General features: G+C 45.1%; 1 protein-coding gene across 2 annotated transcripts in view; it reads right to left on the reverse strand.

Moving 5' to 3' along the window:
* Positions 1-13,113, reverse strand: part of TBCD (tubulin folding cofactor D) — a 177,047-nt gene extending 163,934 nt beyond the window's left edge. For both annotated transcript variants that reach the window (XM_060132925.1, XM_060132924.1), the window contains exons 1-2: positions 12,789-13,113; positions 11,453-11,503 (exon numbers count right to left, since the gene is read on the reverse strand). In XM_060132925.1, coding sequence (XP_059988908.1) covers positions 11,453-11,503; positions 12,789-12,996 — 259 coding nt within the window. In that variant the 5' untranslated portion in view covers positions 12,997-13,113. The remainder of the gene's footprint in view (positions 1-11,452; positions 11,504-12,788) is intronic.
* Positions 13,114-13,960: the final 847 nt, after the last annotated feature.

Consider the following 13,960-nt stretch of genomic DNA (forward strand, 5'->3'; position numbering starts at 1 on the left):
CCTAACCACTGGACAGCAAGGGAATTCCCAAAGAAGACATTTTATAATGATATAAGGATCAATTCATCATGAAGACTTAACCATCCTACAAGAGCATACATGAAATTAAAGAACTTCAAGATAAAGCAAAAACTGAGAGAACTGAAAGGAGGAAGAGACAAATCTATAGAGCTGAAGATTTCAATACTCCTCTCCCAAGAATTGATAGAACAACTGAAAACAAAATCAGTAAGGACATAAAAGACCCAAATAACACTACTGACCACCTTATTTAAATGACATTTATAGGGCTTCCCTGGTGGCGCAGTGGTTGAGAGTCCGCCTGCCGATGCAGTGGACGCGGGTTTGTGCCCCGGTCCGGGAGGATCCCCTTTGCCGCAGAGCAGCTGGGCCCGTGAGCCATGGCCGCTGAGCCTGCGCATCCGGAGCCTGTGCTCCGCAATGGGAGAGGCCACAACAGTGAGAGTCCTGCGTACCCCAAAAAAAAAAAAAAAAAAATGACATTTATAGAGTACTCCAACCAAAAGCAGAAAGACATTCGTCTCAAGTACACATGGAATTCTGAACAAAACAGAACCATATGCTGGGCTACAAGTCTTAATAACTGTAAAAGGTTGCAATTTGCACCTAGGAAATGCAGAGTAAAACTACAATGAGATACCACTACACACCCACTAAAATGACTAAAATCAGGAAGACTGACAATACTAAGTGCTGTTGAGGATGTAGGGCAACAGGAATTCTCATAGATTGTTGCTGGCAATGTAAAATGGTACATACAACCTTTACGAAAACATGGCATGTTGGCAGTTTATCATAAAACCCACCTTTACTATACACCCAGCAATTCCACTCTTACATAGAAATGAAAACATACATCCACCCAAAGAATTGTCTGTGAATATTCATAGCAGCACTAGTAACAGCCCAAAGCTGGAAACAACCCAAAAGCCCATCAACAAGTGAAAGAATAAAGTACGGTTCAACAGAAAAGGAACAAACTGCTGGTACACATGCAACAACACGGATGAGTCTCAGAAATACTATTTCAACAGAAGAAACCAGAGAGTATGTAGAACACTGGTTGCCCAGGGCCAGGGTCGGGGTCTTGACTGCAAAGGGACATAAACTGACTTCTTGGGGTGCTGGAAATGTTTTACACCTTAATAGTAGGGAAGGTGCATACATCTGCAAAGCTCAAACTGTATACTTAAAATGGGTGTGTTTTGGGGGCTTCCCTGGTGGTGCAGTGGTTGAGAGTCTGCCTACCGATGCAGGGGACGCGGGTTCGTGCCCCGGTCTGGGAGGATCCCACATGCTGCGGAGTGGCTGGGCCCGTGAGCCATGGCCGCTCAGCCTGCGCGTCCGGAGGCTCCACAACAGGAGAGGCCGCAACAGTGAGAGAGAGGACCGTGTACCGCAAAAAAAACAAAATCAAAAACAAACAATAGAAAAAAGGGTGTGTTTTATTGTACGTAAATTATATCTCAATAAAGTTAACTATTAAAAAGATTTTAAAGGAAGAATAAAAAGGTATATACCATGAATAAAAAGATCAAGTTAACATTATTTAAAAACCATATAATTATTTACTTTTAGAAAACTCAAAAGAAACTGAAAAAGTAGTGAAGTATTCCATTACACACTAAACCTTGAAAACATTATGCTGAGTTAAAGACACTAGTCACAAAAGACCGTATATTGCCTGATTCCACTATACGAAATGCACAGAATACACAAATCCACAGAGACAGATCATGGTTACCAGGAACTGGACGGAGAGGGAATAGAAAGTGACCGCTGATGATGAGTGTAAGTTTCTTTTTGGAGTGATGAAAATGGTCAGGAATTAGTGGTGATGGATGCACAACTCTGTGATATACTAAAAAACACGTATACATTTAAAAGGGTAAACTCTATGGTATGTAAAAATAATTTTTTTTTTTTTTTTGCTGTGCCATGCAGCTTGCAGGATTTTAGTTCCCTGACCAGGAATTGAACCCAGGCCCACTGAAGTGAAAGCATCAAGTCCTAACCACTGGACCACCAGGGAATTCCCTATGGTATATAAATTATATCACAATAAAGCTGTTATATTTTTTTTTTTTTTTTTTTTTGCAGTACGTGGGCCTCTCACTGTTGCGGCCTCTCCCATTGCGGAGCACAGGCTCCAGACGCGCAGGCTCAGCGGCCATGGCTCATGGGCCCAGCAGCTCCGCGGCATGTGGGATCTTCCCGGACCGGGGCACGAACCCGTGTCCCCTGCGTCGGCAGGCGGACTCTCAACCACTGAGCCACCAGGGAAGCCCAAAGCTGTTATTTTTTAAAATACGTGTGTATACATATATTCCATGGCAGTGTTGCCATTTACAAAATAAGTATACAAAGTATACTTTCGCTGTACACCAGCAAAAATCAGTTAGAAAACATAACAGTTTCACAAGCGCAATAAAAGATAAAAAACATACTTAGAAATAAACCTAAAAAAATGTTCCCAGGAATCACCTAAAGAAAACTACCACACTTTACTGAGAGACACAAAAGATGTGAATAATTTAGAGACACAATACTATGTTCTTAGAGAGGAAAATTCAATCTTGTAAAGATGTCGAATCTCCCTACATGAATTTGTGGATTTAATAGAATTTCAAAAGAATTTTCCGCGCGTGATAAAATAATTCTGAAGTGCATCTGCATTAATGAAAGGGCAAGACAACAGTGAGAAAAGTAAGAAGGTCGATTTCTGACAAAACAAATTACAATGCAATTAATGCATACCAAAACAAGGATAAAAGAGCGTAGAGCTAGATTAAGGGAACAGAACGGAAAGGCTAGAAACAAAAGCCAATATATGTGAGTATTTAACACACATTTACAATGGCATTTCACATTAGGGTTGGGGGTAGCCTGCTGGACCGTTCAACAAATGAGGCTCACAATAGGAATACGAAAAATAAACTTCTAAAGCAAACTACCAAAGGCCAAACACAAAAGAAGAGACTGATAGTTGACAATATATATATATTTTAAAATTGAGTACACAAAATATACTATGTAACATTAAAAGGAAAAAGCAAACATCATGAAGTAGGTCCAGGACCAGCATCCACGACTATTGTTTCCTTTTTCTAAAAGGAACCTTTTCCAGTTCACTTTACATTAAACTCTCAAAACTCATTCAGATCACTCTGAACAACTCACAGTAAGTGTTACTATTTTGTGATCCACTATGAAGACAGGTTTCGGGCAAGAATAAAGGCAGTGCCACAGGTCCAAGGCTGTGACTTAGAGAGACGAGGGTCACACCACCTTTCTCCTCCTGAGCAATGGGCATTCCCAATGGGAACTGCCATGAACCCAAGATCGACCATAAAAGGTGGCCTGGGGAGCCCACCACCCTGCCCTTCCCCTGCAGCACTGCCAGCCTCAGGCAAGCTCACGTCTCAGACATCAGATGCATTTTCCCTGAACCTGGCCCTCACCTAGTACCCAACAAACTTCCGTTACTACTCACGAGGCTTGCAAGCTTTCCCAGGAAGAAAGAAGACAGGGCTGATCAAAGAATCCTAGAATCCAGAATTTAGAGGATTTTTAAAGCATTTGTTTAAAACAGCCTTGAGGACTTGTAGATTTCTCATCATCTTCAGTTTGAGGGTCTGAGTGGACTGTCTGCATTTAAATCTTGGCTGGAACACTAACTAGCTGTATGTCCTTGGGTAAGTTAACCTCTCAGAACTCTACTGCATTTTCTTTTCTGTAAACTGTGGTTAATAATAATGACCTTCTAGAACTTCCCTGGTGGCGCAGCGGTTAAGAATTCGCCTGCCAGTGCCGGGGACACAGGTTCAAGCCCTGCTTTGGAAAGACCCTACATGCTGTGGAGCAACTAAGTCTGTGGGCCACAACTACTGAGCCTGTGTTCTAGAGCCTGCAAGCCACAACTACTGAGCCCGCGAGCCACAACTACTGAGCCTGCATGCCACAAATACTGAAGCCTGTGTGCCTAGAACCCATGCTCCACAACAGGGGAAGCCATCACAATGAGTAGCTTGCGCACCACAATGAAGAGAAGCCCCCGCTCACCGCAACCAAAGAAAAGCCTGCACCCAGCAACAAAGACCCAACACAGCTGAAAATTTAAAAAATAATAATTTTAAAAAAATTTTTAAATAAACTGCATGTGCAAAAAAATAAATTAATAATAATAATGATGACCTTCCACAAGTACTATGAGGTTACTATGATGATTAAATTAACTGATTCATTTAAAAATTGTTTAGAACAAGGTAAAAACATTGAGTGAATGGATAAGAATGGACAATTCACAAAGGGAGAAATACTGTACAAATGTAACAATAAATGTTAAAAAAAAAATTCACCCTCACTAGGAAACAACAAAATGCAAAATAAAAGCACATGATCCCTTTTCATCCTTTAATAGATAACTTTATGTTGGTAAAGATTTCAAATATTTAAATCCAGTCTTGGCAACAATGTAAAGAAAAGGACACTTTGATATACTGTGGATGGAAACATAAGGTGAATTTGAAGTATCAAAAGCCCACCACTCCCACTTCCTGAAAATTACTCTAACAAAGTATCTGGAAATTGCGCAAAGAGGTGTGTTAAGGATGTTTGCTGGGCTACTTGCAAGAGTACAAAACTGGACAAAACAGGAGTCTACACACATCTGCCTCTCACTGCTCCTAAGACCCAGTAAAATAAAAGTACAGCTGCACAAAATGGAAAGTCCTGACCAGCTGCAAGAATAGGGAGAAAGCGGTTGTAAAGACTTCTGGGAGAGGGACTTCCCTGGTGGTCCAGTGGTTAAGACTTCGCCTTCCATTGCAGGGGATGTGGGTTTAATCCCTGGTCAGGGAGCTAAGATCCCACATGCCTCATGGCCAAAAAAACCAAAACATAAAACAGAAGCAATATTGTAACAAATTCAATAAACACTTTAAAAACGGTCCACATCAAAAAAAAAAAAAAAAAAAAAGGACTTCTGGGAGAAAGGCAGCTCCAAATCAAGCAGGCAGAGAAGGCCATGTCATAAATGCCCACCTGCACAACCAAGGAGAGCTCAGAGTCAGCAGGTGCAGTGGGGCCCAAAGCAAGGAGGGGTCTGCGATCGCTGTAGCCCCAGAATCACTCACCAGGGACCAAACTCTGAACAAATACTTAGGTAAATGAAGGATTCTCCATACAGCTGTTACAACTGCTAACAGCTATAAAACAGGAAATCGTCAGCAACACAATAATAGTGGGGGACCTTAACACCTCACTTACACCAAAGGACAGATCATCCAGACAGAAAATTAATAAGGAAACACAAGCTTTAAATGACACAATAGACCAGATAGACTTAATTGATATTTAAAGGACATTCCATCCAAAAACAGCAAATTGCACTTTCTTCTCAAGGGCACATGGAACATTCTCCAGGATAGATCACATCTTGGGTCACAAATCAAGCCTCGGTAAATTTAAGAAAATTGAAATTATATCAAGCATCTTTTCTGACCACGATGCTATGAGATTAGAAATCAATTACAGGGAAAAAAAACCGTAAAAAACACAAACACATGGAGGCTAAACAATACGTTACTAAATAACCAAGAGATCACTGAAGAAATCAAAAAGGAAATCAAAAAATACCTAGAGACAAATTACAATGAAAACACGACAATCCAAAACCTATGGGATGCAGCAAAAGCAGTTCTAAGAGGGAAGTTTATAGCAACACAAGCCTACTTCAAGAAACAAGAAAAACCTCAAATAAACAATCTTTATTTGATTTATTTGATCTAACCTTATACCTAAAGGAACAAGAGAAAGAAGAATAAACAAAACCCAACATTAGTAGAAGGAAAGAAATCATAACAATCAGAGCAGAAATAAATGAAATAGAAACACAGAAAACAATAGCAAAGATCAATAAAACTAAAAGCTGGTCCTTTAAGATAAATAAAATTGATAAAGCCTTAGACACACTCATCAAGAAAAAAAGGGAGAGGACCCAAATCAATAAAATTAGAAATGAAAAAGGAGAAGTAACAATGGACACCACAGAAAAACAAAGCATCCTAAGAGAGAACTACAAGCAACTCTATGCCAATAAAATGGACAACCTGGAAGAAATGGACAAATCCTTGGAAAGGTATAACCTTCCAAGACTGAACCAGGAAGAAATAGAAAATATAAACAGACCAATCACAAGTAATGAAATCGAAACTGTGATCAAAAATCTTCCAACAAACAAAAGTCCAGGACCAGATGGCTTCACAGGTGAATTCTAATAAAACATTTAGAGAAGCGCTAACACCCATCCTTCTCAAACTCTTCCAAAAAATTGCAGAGGAAGGAACACTCCCAAACTCATTCTATGAGGCCACCATCACCCTGATACCAAAACCAGACAAAGACACTACAAGAAAAGAAAATTACAGGCCAATTATCACTGATGAATATAGATGCAAAAATCCTCAACAAAATACCAGCAAACAGAATCCAACAACACATTAAAAGGGTCATACATCATGATCAAGTGGGATTTACCCCAGGGATGCAAGGATTCTTCAATATACGCAAATCAATCAATGTGATACATGATATTAACAAACTGAAGAATAAAAACCATATGATCATCTCAATAGATGCAGAAAAAGCTTCTGACAAAATTCAACACCCATGTATGATAAAAACTCTCCAGAAAGTAGGCACAGAGGGAACCTAACTCAACAAAATAAAGGCCATATACGACAAACCCACAGCAAACATCATTCTCAAATGGTGAAAAACTGAAAGCATTTCCTCTATGATCAGGAACAAGACAAGGATGTCCACTCTTGCCACTATTATTCAACATAGTTTTGGAAGTCCTAGCCACGGCAATCAGAGAGAAAAATAAATAAAAGGAATACAAATTGGAAAAGAAGAAGTAAAACTGTCACTGTTTGCAGATGACATGATACTGTACATAGAGAATCCTAAAGATGCCACCAGAAAACTATTAGAGCTAATCAATGAATTTGATAAAGTTGCAGGATACAAAATTAATGCACAGAAATCTCTTGCATTCCTATACACTAACAACAAAAAATCAGAAAGAGAAATTAAGGAAACAATCCCATTCACCACTGCAACAAAAAAAATAAAATACCTAGGAATAAACCTACCTAAGGAGGTAAAAGACCTGTACTCAGAAAATTATAAGACACCAATGAAAGAAATCAAAGATGACACAAACAGATGGAGAGATATACCATGTTCCTGGATTAGAAGAGTCAATATTGTGAAAATGTCTATACTACCCAAAGCAATCTACAGATGCAATGCAATCCCTATCAAATTACCAGTGGCATTTTTTACAGAACCAGAAGAAAAAATCTTAAAATTGGTATGGAGACACAAAAGACCCCAAATAGCCAAAGCAGTCTTGAGGGAAAAAAATGGAGCTGGAGGAATCAGACCCCCTGACTTCCGACTATACTACAAAGCTACAGTAATCAAGACAATATGGTACTGGCACAAAAACAGAAATATAGATCAATGGAACAGGATAGAAAGCCCAGAGATAAACCCACGCACCTATGGTCAACTAATCTATGACAAAGGAGGCAAGGATATACAATGGAGAAAAGACAGTCTCTTCAATAAGTGGTGCTGGGAAAATTGGACAGCTACATGTAAAAGAGTGAAATGAGAACACTCCCTAACACCATACACAAAAATAAACAAAAAATGGATTAGAGAGCTAAATGTAAGACCGGACACTATAAAACTCTTAGAGGAAAACATAGGAAGAACACTCTTTGACATAAATCACAGCTAGATCTTTTTTGATCCACCTCCTAGAGTAATGGAAATAAAAACAAAAATAAACAAATGGAACTTAATGAAACTTAAAAGCTTTTGCAAAGCAAAGGAGACTACAAACAAGATGAAAAGACAATCCTCAGAATGAGAGAAAATATTTGCAAATGAATCAACGGACAAAGGATTACTCCCCAAAATATATAAACAGCTCATGCAGCTCAATATTAAAAATCAACCCAATCAAAAAATAGGCAGATGACCTAAATAGACATTTCTCCAAAGAAGACATACAGATGGCCAAGAAGCACATGAAAAGCTACTCAATATCACTAATTATTAGAGAAATGCAAATCGAAACAACAATGAGGTATCACCTCACACCAGTTAGAATGGGTATCATCAGAAAATCTACAAACAACAAATGCTGGAGAGGGTGTGGAGAAAAGGGAACCCTCTTGCACCACTGGTGGGAATGTAAATTGGCACAGCCACTATGAAGAACAGTATGGAGGTTCCTTAAAAAACTAAAAATAGAGCTACCATATGACCCAGCAATCCCACTACTGGGCATATAGCCAGAGAAAACCATAATTCAAAAAGACACGTGCACCCCAATGTTCACTGCAGCACTATTTACAATAGCCAGGTCATGGAAGCAACCTAAATGCCCATCGACAGACGAATGGGTAAAGAAGATGTGGTACATATATACAATGGAATATTACTCAGCCATAAAAAGGAACGAAATTGGGTAATTTGTAGAGACGTGGATGGATCTAGAGACTGTCATACAGAATGAAGTAAGTCAGAAAGAGAAAAACAAATATCGTATATTAACGCATACACGTGGAACCTACAAAAATGGTACAGATGAACCAGTTTGCAGGGCAGAAATACAGACACAGATGTAAAGAACAAACATATGGACTCCAAGGGGGGAAACTGGCGGGGGCGGGGGGTGGGATGAATTGGGAGATTGGGATTGACATATATACACTAATATGTATAAAATAGATAACTAGGGGCTTCCCTGGTGGCGCAGTGGTTGGGAGTCCGCCTGCTCATACAGGGGACACGGGTTCGTGCCCCGGTCCGGGAAGATCCCATGTGCCGCGGAGCAGCTGGGCCCATGACCCATGGCCACTGGGCCTGCGCACCCGGAGCCTGTGCTCCGCAACGGAAGAGTCCGCAACAGTGAGAGGCCCACGTACCACAAAAAAAAAAAATAGATAACTAACAAGAACCTGCTCTATAAAAAAATAAATAAATAATTCAAAAAAAAAAACACCCCCCCAAAAAAAGAAAAAGAAAATGCTCCAACTTACAAAACAGAAGCAGAGGAGCCCTTGTCTGCATCCATTTGGTCTGAAACACGGACAGAACCATCAAGATGAAAAGATCAAATTACAAAGAAAAGCTGACCCCAGGGGAAAGAGGAGAACCTTGGGAACAATAGAGAACAGCCAGAACTCAGCTCAGAGAGACTCGGAAAGACAGCACAGCACTCACGGAAGAACAGAGACCAGGAAAGCAGGTGATTCCAGTGCTTCCCTGAGCAACCCCCCACCTCCAAACCCCAGTAAATCAACAAAGAGAAACAAATCCACAAGGAAAAAGAAAACAGAAGAAACAGTAGCTAAGAGACTTCAGCAGTGACTTCCAAGTTGTAACTGAGCTGCACAGGGGAAGTACAGAAGCAGAGCCCAGCAGTGGGTCACAGCCGGGAGGCCAGAGGCCTGAGGTGCCGGGGTCAGCCCAGGGTAGGACAAAGGTGGGGCTGAAAACAGGAGGAGTGGTCCAAGGCTCCAGGCCACAGCACCTTGCCCATACAGGCAGAAGACTAAAGGTTTACTTTTTTTTTCAATAAATTTATTTATTTTATTTTTGGCTGTGTTGGGTCTTCCTTGCCACGCACGGGCTTTCTCTAGTTGCAGCGAGCGGGGGCTACTCTTCGTTGCGATGCGTGGGCTTCTCATTGCGGTGGCTTCTCTCGTTGCGGAGCACAGGCTCTAGGCGCGCGGGCTTCAGTAGTTGTGGCTCGCAGGCTCTAGAGCGCAGGCTCAGTAGTTGTGGCACTCGGGCTTAGCTGCTCCGCAACATGCGGGATCTTCCCGGACCCGGGCTCAAACCCGTGTCCCCTGCACTGGCAGGCGGATTCTTAAGCACTGCGCCACCAGGGAAGCCCTAAAGGTTTACTCTTGCGAATGGAGAATACCACAGTCACTAGCCATATTTGGGTTTTTTTAACTTAAATCAAATAAAATTTAAGATTCAAAGAAAAAAACAAAAAATAAAATAAAATTCAGTTTCTCAGTCATACGAGCCATATTTCAAGTGCTCCACAGTCACATGTGGCTAGTGGTGACCTTACCAGACAGCACAGATCTAGAACATTCCATCACTGCACAGAGCTATCCTGGACAGAGGTGTCCTGAAGAGAGTAGGCTGAAGGGCTTAGAGCTGGAAACCAGGCTTGGTGCCTGACTCAAAAGGTAATTCTGGGCTAGGAGGCCCACAGCAGGACCCTCCTCACAGGGCCACAGGGCCCAGCAGCTGGGTGTGTGCTCCCCAGGGAGGAAAACCGGACCTGTAAGACAACTCTGAAATATACCAAACCAAGGACAAGCACTCTTATAAAGTAAAAACAACTGTCAAAATAAATTCAAGAACATCTTCTACATGCAAAACAAAGATCCAAAAGCAGAACTATAAGGGAAAAGCTTAGAGACCCAGAGGATCACTCCTGGAAATTCACAGGCACACCAGAAGAAGGCAGAACAGAGAAACGATCAAAAACACACCAGAAGTAAAGCTCCCTGTACCAAAGGATGCAAGTCTTCAGCCTAAAATTGTCCAGCTAATGCCCAGCATAAGAAAAAAAGCCTAGCGCGAGTCATACCCTCCTAAAATATGAGGTTCTAGAAAAGCCTCCCGAAAAAGAAACTCAGATTTGGACATGGCATAACTGGATGAGGGAAGACGATGGACCCATGCCTTCCATCCCCACCCAGCCAAGCTGCCAACCACGCATGAAATGTATTTATTCTGCCTGAGATAGCTGAGAGTTCAGAAAACTTACCTTCTACAAGACCTGTTAAAAAAGAAAAACCAGCACGCACAGCACCAGCCCACTTTTTAAAAGGCACCTGTGTGCACACTGAGGCTAACCCTTGGTGTCTCCCTGGTGATGTGTCTAAGATCTCCACAGCCCTGAGGGCAAGCAGCGCTGATGACCCCATATCACGGGCGGAAAACTCAGGCACAGAGCAGCTAAGTGGCAGAGATGGGCTGTAAATCTAGGTGGTCTAGCCCCGGGGTTTGTGACCCCCAACCCCCATACCATGCTGCCCTTCAACTGAAATTACTATCGCTACCTTCCTCCTTCTCAAGTTCACTGCCAGGAGCAGGTGTTACTACTGTAGGCCCCATTAACCAGTAAGGCCCGGGCACTTTATCCTGATACCCTCTGCCTGTGCGCAGGTGCCACACCACACACACACACACACACACACACACACACACACACACACACACACACACACACACACACACACACACACTCCATGCACCAAGGCCTCTGCAATCATCTGTAACTGAACGATCAAAAATCAAAATCCTCAGCCTCTATTCTTACCTAGGTGTGGGTCCAACAGGTGAGGCTGCTCCTGATACTTGTCCATTATTACTAAAAAGAAAAACAATGTGAGAATTAACATGCACATGAGCCTGGGAAACACTCGAGTTTTCCCACGCTGACTTGCAGGGCAGCTCCCAAGAGCACAGGCCAGCTGGAGTGAGCCCCCACCCACCCACTTCCTCAGGGCCACTGTACCCTGGCCTCTGCCCTCTGCTTGCTCAGCACACCTTCCTCTCAGGTCCTCGCTTCTTCCTTCCTTCACGGCCTGCTGACAGCCAAGCTGAGTTCTCCCCTTCATTAGACACACACCTTCCACACCCTTCACTCTCCTCTGCCACACACACCAAGCCATGTGCCCTCCCAGGCCTCACACCACGGCCTCCTTAATCCCATGCAGCCTGGTTTCCACTCCTACCAGCAGCTAGAACTGCTCCTATCAGATCCCACGACCACTTGGGTTACAGCAGTTCTTATGCACCACACACCTCCACACCTGACCACTCCCTAGGAATGGGAAAGTGGGCTTTCACTGGTCCCCGGATATACACCTCACCCTCAGGACAGTTCTACGCCAGAGGTATTTTCAGTGCTAACCGCAGCCGACAGCCAGAGAAACAGCACAAATCAAGCAACTAGCCCAAGTGGCAGAGGGGTATTCAAGCCCAGGGTTGAGTTGCCGAAGTGTGTGCTCTTTCCACTCAGCCAGCCACACTGCCACCTCCTGAAGTTCAGAGTTGTCATTACAAACCCATGAAGACAAAATTATATAGAAATTTCTTTACCTAAAAGGGTCCTCGAGGACGGTTTTACTGAATCACAAAACCCTACGTAGTTATCTAACCACGGGATCCTAAGGAGTCACTTGGAAGTTGCCCGTTATAGACAACTACAAGGGTCCGTCTAAACTTGGAAAACCTAGACTAATGACTAAGCATCCTACGGTGCGCCTATCCGACATCCTGCACAGTCCTGCACAGTCTTGGCAGAACCATGGGCGCTGCCTACAGCTAAGGCTCTGGGTGGGGGCCCCACAACCGCACAGCCAGCCCGGCCCCCGCCCGCTCCAACCTGTTCTCGGCCTCTCCTGCTCCCACTGCCCTGTCCACACAGCTGTCTCGGAGGAAATGTTCTTTACTGTGGTCCCAGGGCAGGCTGGAGACAGAACTTGGAGACAAACCGCCCAAGGGAGGTCCACCCGCCCCCTCCTGACGGAGGTCGGCCAGGAGGCCCACTGCCCTCTCCACTTCTCACGCGCGCGCCCGTGTCTGGAACCGCAAGAAAGGAGACCTGCACAGCCTGCGCTGCCCCCTTCCCTCCTCCGGCCCGCACACACCCCGGAACCGCTCCAGGGCGCCCTCCCGGGCCGCGCGGTCTCCAAGCACTGCCGGTAGGCGGCCGAGCAGCTCCTTCGTCTCCGCGCTCTCGCCGAACGACTCGAGAGAGGCGCAGCAGGCCAGCGCCGCGTCCTCCGCCGCATCCTCCGCCCGGTCCTCCACCGGATCCTCCACGGCGCCCACGGCCGGCTCCTCGCTCAAGGCCATCCTCGGCGGCCGGACGGTGCCCGCAGACTCGCAGCCGGCTCCACACGCGCGCGGGGCGCGGGGCGTGGGACACGAGGCACCGAACGCTCAAGATTGCTGAGACAGAGAAGACGGCAATAACGCCGGCCCCGCCCCACGACCTCCGACCTTGCGCGCCGGCCCCGCTACAGAGCGCGCCGGCCGCCAAAATACTGCGCGCGGAGGCGGTGCCGACCCCGAGTGAGGCGGGGCCAGAGGGCTGGGTGGGGTGACAAGATCCCACAAGCCGGCTGCGCAGCCTTCCCCGAGCACGCGCGCTGAGTTCAGGTCCCGGGGGTCTTTCTGCAAAGCCGTCTGCAGGCGCGCGGGGCTGCAGTGGGAGCGGCTCCAGCCCGCTAGACAGGCACTTTCCAGACAACGGATGAGTGGGCACTCGTAAAGCCCCGAAACAATTGGTGATTCGGGAGGAGTGATAACGGCGCGGCTCAGGTCTTCCGAGACGCACACACGGGTGGCCGAGGTGCCCGGCAGCCCCACCCCTACACGGTGGCAGCCCGACACGCCGACCCCCTGGATACCCCGACACCCTGAGCACTCCAGGCACCCGCCAGGGCACACCCCCTACCCAAGGCTACCGCCCCCGCCACACACACACACCCCCTTCTAGTCGAGCAAAAAACACCAGCTGCAAAACGGAGCGCGGGAGAGAAGCTGGGCAGTGGCTAAAGCACATGGGGGGAGGGGGGTCTTTCTTCCACCTGTCCACCTCAGTAAGGTGGACTTGGAGCCCTGCTCAGCCCCAGAGATACTGCTCAAGAGGTGCACCCATCTCATGGTCCCCAGCTCTGCCTAAGCCAGAAACAGGAGACCCGAATCCACAGGGGGCCATGACACCAAATTCCACATAAGCAAACCCCAGATCTGTGTGAATTTCTGTACAACTGTCATGAAAGTATCCAAACTCCAAGTTCCCCCCAGACTGGAA

This window comes from Lagenorhynchus albirostris, chromosome 20 (genome assembly GCF_949774975.1).
Source record: "Lagenorhynchus albirostris chromosome 20, mLagAlb1.1, whole genome shotgun sequence".
Taxonomy (NCBI): Eukaryota; Metazoa; Chordata; class Mammalia; order Artiodactyla; family Delphinidae; genus Lagenorhynchus; species Lagenorhynchus albirostris.